The sequence below is a fragment of the Chenopodium album genome, chromosome 7 (assembly GCF_948465745.1).
Source record: "Chenopodium album chromosome 7, dcCheAlbu1.1, whole genome shotgun sequence".
NCBI classification, from domain to species: domain Eukaryota; kingdom Viridiplantae; phylum Streptophyta; class Magnoliopsida; order Caryophyllales; family Amaranthaceae; genus Chenopodium; species Chenopodium album.
Window position 1 is genome coordinate 68080405 of NC_137840.1, and position 6328 is coordinate 68086732.

Here is a 6328-nt window from a genome sequence, read left to right on the forward strand (position 1 = left end):
TTCAACATGATACAACATGGAGTTTACATGCAACTCATCCCTTGCAATAAGAAGCAAAGAATTTTGAATATAATAACTCCAATTTGACACAAATATGATAGTATTACCAAGTCAATCCAACGCTATAAACAATTAAACATGGCAGTATGGCACTATCACATAAACAAATTTCCGGATCATATGGGTTGCCATCTAGGATCACGAAAGAATACGTGCAAAGGGGAAAAAATAGATGATGGTGAGAAGAAAACTTCAACAAGATACGTCGTATGCAAGAAAGATTACGAGCAACGCCAATCAATCTTCTGATAATAAATTTAAATAACCATACAGCGAAATACGGTAATAAAAAAACAGTTTAACACATGGATGAACCTATCAAAACATGTAAGATAGTGGCATTATACAAGTATATCATCACTGATTGCTGACTTTGTTTCTAGTTACAATTAAGACTGCACATGCCCCAGAAAAGGCAGAAACCTGTTACCCATGAGTTTTTTTTTACCATAAACAACCTACCTTAAATCAATACTATAATGCAGTAATGCAATATGACTCCTAGACCTACATGTTCATCGTCTCCTGAAGCGTGAAACCATGTTCTTTGCCTAAAGAGAAACCAAAATTAGGAAAAATGAGGTCGGGATGAAGGATGTAAACCCATAGTTAAGAGTTGACAACAAAAACAAAAAAACACATTAATTTCAGAAAATGGGTGACATCCAGAATGTAAACCAACATATCAAAAGGTCAAAGGATTAGAACACGCCATATGGGGCTTCTAGGTTCTACAGAATGCAATGAGGTAGCTACTTACCTTCAACCAGGATGCAACGAAAGACACAGAACAACGGACACTAGCAGGATCATAGAGGGGATAAAGAACCAGCAAATTGACATATATATCAGATATTAAACATAGCTGAAGGCAATTTAGCACAGCGCCACAGCCAGGGTTTAATGAGTTGACTTCAGCAGTGTCAAGCAACTTCTCACATTACCAAACACAAAAATATCTAGCAAGGGAAGCAACACAAGTAGTGAATAAGAGAGAACTACACATATATCCGACAGATTCATAATTGCAAGAAGTTTTTTTATCCTACAGCTCACACGACATTGGCAGACAGGAATACTGAGCAAAGAGAAAGTAACATTAAATCTCTTGATGACAAAGCTAAACCTCAAACATGGGCAGATTGAACGTAATCTCCAGCACTGGACCTAAAACACTGGTAATGATATATTTGCTTTGACAGAAGCTAACTTACAGATGTATATTGAGAAGATAATGCATCATGCAGTCATAATTCATAAGTAAACATCATGCTCAGCTGTGTTTCATTAGTATGTCCTGTATCATAATGAAAGACTATCACCACCTGCTATGCCTATAGGTTCCATTGTATCAAAGTGAGGCAGCAACGAAACCTTACTCCTTGCAATTCTAAATCGGCAAAGAGATGTTGTTTTCTATAAGAATACCCTCATACGGTCATACCCATTCATTAAGCAACAAAGCAACCAATCATATGTTGAACTTTTCTACAGAAGGAAAGGGAACAAGGAAATATACTGGGAATTTAATTGCCACCCCAGAAGCTTATTGCAAGCAGACATGCAACTAACACTACATAAAAGAAGAGGAGGTTGACGTAAGCTGATTAAGCACCTACAAAACTTCAAAGCACCACCTCACAGTAGATCCAGTCAATACTTCTAATTGCATAAAATTCAACCACAACAGCCAGATCAGACATTTCACTAACAAAAACTTCATTTTGTTAATTGAAAAACAGGTTGCGATGTACAGTCATGAAACTTTGATCAACAGCATATCAAAAGGTTACCCATACACTCAAATTTTCAACACTACCAAGATTTTCAAATGAACCAAGAAACCATTAAGAACAACCGCGCTTTTTCACCAGATTAATTCTTCAACCAATGACTTAATTCAAAGTCTAACATCATACTACGTAGAATACAAGAAAGTCTAAGCTAACAGCAATTATAGAGGACTACCAGTCTACCACCATAATAACACATGCAATTTCAAGAATTTCACCAAAAAAAAGGGCTGTGATTACCAATTACGGAGAATCATATAAGTATTCATATGACTAAACATTCGAATACCGAATTTGTAAATTCATAATCCAAGAAAATTCATCACATTTCACCATAAATACTACAGTATAGTCAAATTTCCTTTCCATTAACATCTAAATATCAAATTTCTCCTCTTCACTACTCCATTTACATCATCAACCATCATATGCACAATTGCACATCCCTAACTTTAGCCAACAAAAACCACAAAACTAAATTCTATCAATTCCTTCATCATACATTTCTGGGAAATGATCACATGAAAAATCTATAAATTTATATATAAATTTTATAATGAAATAAAAAATATTTCCTAGAAAATTTACCTTCTTCCTCTCATTTAGGGCTAGGAACTCCAGGAACAGTCGGCGAAATCGGAAACCCTAACGGACTATTTCCCGTCGGAGAAAACATCATATTCGGCGGAACAAAAGGGCACGGCGACTTTGGCGACGGCAAAAACCCAAAAGGAGGAAGAGCCGTCGAAAAATCCGTCGACGGCGGTGAAGGAGGTGGCAACATCTGACCCGTCCGATTAAAGGAGGAATCAACGGAGCTATGAAGAAACCTCATGTACGCCGAGATCGGACTCTCAGCTGCCGCGTGGCACGTCGGGAGTGGTGGAAGAGGAGAATGAGGGTTGACCCCACAACCCAGCATCGAAGGAGGACGAGGACTGAGCTGCGCTAATGGCGGCGGTCGGATTCTCTGGAGCCGGGAAGAAGCCGGCTTGGGCGCGTGAATCGGCGGCGGCGGCGCCGGAGCCGCCGCGTGAGCTGGTGAGCCAGTGAGTTTTTGAACAACATCACGGAAATCGCTTTTGTTGATGTTGTAAACTGGGGGTTGTTGTTGTTGTGGTGGGTGAACTGGGGGTGGTAGCGGCGGTTCATTTGGTGGTTTTCTGAACGTTGAAGAATTGGAATTGGAACTTGCTAGGTTGGAAGGTGGGAGGTTTAGGGAACTGGGTTTAGAGATCTTGTGTGATAGTTTGTTGAGATGTCTTAGAAACTGGTCTCTATTGTTGTTGTTTCCGGCGGAGGTGGTGGTTTCTGCGGCGGCGGAGGAATCGGAAGAGAAATGAGATGGATTATTATTATTATTGGTGTAATTATTGTTAATGTTGTTGTTATCATTGTGATTGTGGTTAGTGTTATCCATGGAAGAAGGAGATGATTGATTGTTGAGAAAAGAAAACGGGTAAGAAAGGAGGAAGGTGTGAGGTTTGTAAGAGTGTGTTAGAGAGAGAAAGAGGAGAGAGAAAGAGGGAGAGTTGTTATCATTTGCAGAAGATTTTGGGGATTGAGAGGTCGGTGGCGTAGGGACAGCAGATGAGATGTGAGCGTTCTTTATAGCCAAACGATTAGTCTTAGGAGTCTTTGTCTATAATTTATACTCTACCACTTACTAACACTACTCCTAAATCCTAATCGTCTATTATAAATTTATGATGCACTTTGTAATTAGGTTATTGTACATTTGTATGTATGTTAATTTAAATTTGGATTTTTTTTTTTTTTTCTTCTACTCCCTCCGTCCCTAAATTACATTCCTCTTTCTAACATTTATTCCTCAAATAATAAAGAGAAAGAGGAATGTAATTTAGGGACGGAGGGAGTATTTTGTTACTGGTGGATTTTGAAATTGAATTTTATCTACGTAGGAATGGCAACGGATCGGGTTTGGGTTGGATGTGGCTAAATCTGAATCCGATCCGTTTAGTAAACGGACCCTGGACTCGGATCTGAATCCGAGTCCGAATCCGATTCGACTCGTAATTTTCGGATCCGAATCCAGTTCGTTTATTCAGACCTCCGAAATGGTCCGAATATTTTTTTATATATATATATATTTTGTAATGTGATATACCTATAATTGCTTGTATTGTCATACCAATTAAAGTATAAACATAACATAGTTAAATTATAAACTAAGTTGCATAACAAAATTTTGCTACAAAACAAGCAAATAATTGTCCCGAGTTATAGAGCATATGCTTATACTCTCGGATTCGGACTCGGATCGGACTCTGTCGGACTTTGCGTAAGGTCCAAGTCCGATCCACCTCCTATTCGGATTCGGATTTATTTTATCGGATCCAGACTAATTTTAAACGGATTCGAATCGGATTTTTTTCCTTCGAATCGAACTCGAATTAAATTGTCGTCCCTATATCTACGAATCTGGCGACAGGCGTTGTTGGAGTACTAAATTGAGTTAAAGGTGCTCGATTTTGATTTGATCTAGCATGGTGTCAAATGTCAATGGCGCGGGTCGGGGCGGATGTTGGTCTTCCCATCCCCATCTCCACCTAAAATTTTCATCCCCATCCCCGCGGCGGGTACAAAATTCATCCCTATCCCCACCCCGACGGGTACAATGCCAAAACCATCCCCGCCCCACCCCCCACTTGGATATCCATCCCTACTTAATCCCCACCAACCCACCTAATCCCCACCTCCCAATACACAATCCAACATATTTAATACTACGTATAAATTACAACAAATAAAATTATTATTAATATTACATACTTTTTTTAGTTATAAAATTAGTGTATTACAAATTATTATATCTATCATATTATTTTTTATACATAAAATAGTATAAAAGTATATAATTTTGTTTTATAAAATATATAGATGTGGGTATGAGGTGGGGATAAGGCGGGTACGAAGGGGGGCGGGTGGAGCGGGGCGAGGATAGGGCAGGTACAATGTAAAATCCACCCTCGCCCCATCACCCATGGCGGGTATGATTTTTATCCCCATCCCCGACCCAACACCCACCAAACCAAGACCCATTCCCGTTCCACTGGGGCGGGGATGGGCGCGGGTCTCCTGTTTGACCCGCCCCACTGACATCCCTAGTTGTACGGAGTACCTGTGTGTAATGATTACTCATTCAGTCAATGTCTATAATATATACTCCACCCCTTATTGAAACTACTCCTACTTGGTTATAAAAAACTTAAAAAAAAATTAAAAAAAAAAAAAAAAAAAAAACTTTTACAATCAAAATTATAACTATTAAGCAGGACAAATCTAACGCGATTCCAAATTTTTTTTTTTTCTTAATTAAAATAGAGTACATGAATAGTATATTGAATTCAAGGAAAATACAAGGTCACTTCTTACCTTCCCTCCCATTTCTTAGTTTCTTACACAATATCTTTCTTTTTACAACAGCATCCCAAAACAAGGTGTCCAAGCCCAAACCATCATAAACTTAAATTCCCTTTGCAAAAGCCAAAAGCCCAACAAGAAATGGCCAGACTTGTAACCTTTTATTTTCTTCTAGCACTCTATAGTCTCTATACTAGATTTAATCACTTGCTTAATTTTATTTGTTTATTTTTGACAGGAAAATCGATACTAACAGTAAAGAACGCTGATTGAAATATCTAAACTATTATTTAAAATGATTTTCGAGATGGTTCATGACTACAAATCAGTAAGAAAAAAGAGTGCGGCTGATGGTTGAGGCCCAGGAATATGTTTTATACTCTATCACTTCCCCTCACATGAAAGGCCCTTTGGGCTTGAAATGTGGATGCAACACAGGCCCACCCATACCTGGCGCGAATTAATCCCACTTTGAAGGAGGGGTGGATGAGATTCGAACCCGTGACCTTTATGTCACGCTGGCTCCGATACCCTGTTAGAGGACCATCTATCTCAACCAAAAGCTTAAGCTGATAGTTGAGGCCCAGGAATATGTTTTATACTCTATCACGCCCCCTCACACGAGAGCCCAGCATGGACCCTCCTCATACCCAGCGCTTAATATTCCACTTGAAAGTGGGGGGTGGATGAGATTCGAACCCGTGACCTATATGTCACGCTGGCTCCGATACCATGTTAGTGGACCAACTCAACCAAGCTTTTGGTTGAGTTGGTCCACTAACACTTATAACATGGTAATAAATTATAAATCCAACAAAGTGTTGACTCACTTGGTAAAACTTTTGTTTTATATCCTAGAGGTTTGAGGTTCACTCTTCAAATTGGAGTGAACTACATGAGTGGGTACAAAACTTTCACAAAAGTTGCAAATAAGGTACTCAACTTTCAAAAGTGGCAAATTGGGTACTTAACTTTGGGAGAGTACTAATCGGAGGGAATATTCCAGCGAGTTACTTGTTGTTTCCGGTTTGAACTAGTTAAAGCAAATTTGTTTTTTTTTTTTTAAATTTTTTTCGAAAAACAGAGTAATG

At 38.9% G+C, this 6328-nt stretch overlaps 1 protein-coding gene across 1 annotated transcript; it reads right to left on the bottom strand.

Moving 5' to 3' along the window:
- Nucleotides 1–395: 395 nt before the first annotated feature.
- Nucleotides 396–3415, bottom strand: LOC145638187 (VQ motif-containing protein 9-like). Its single transcript, XM_081689146.1, has 2 exons — nucleotides 2442–3415; nucleotides 396–611 (listed from the first exon to the last, which is right to left on the bottom strand). Exon 1 carries the CDS (start codon nucleotides 3271–3273, stop codon nucleotides 2452–2454), a length of 822 nt encoding a protein of 273 aa, XP_081545272.1. The 5' UTR covers nucleotides 3274–3415; the 3' UTR covers nucleotides 396–611; nucleotides 2442–2451.
- Nucleotides 3416–6328: the final 2913 nt, after the last annotated feature.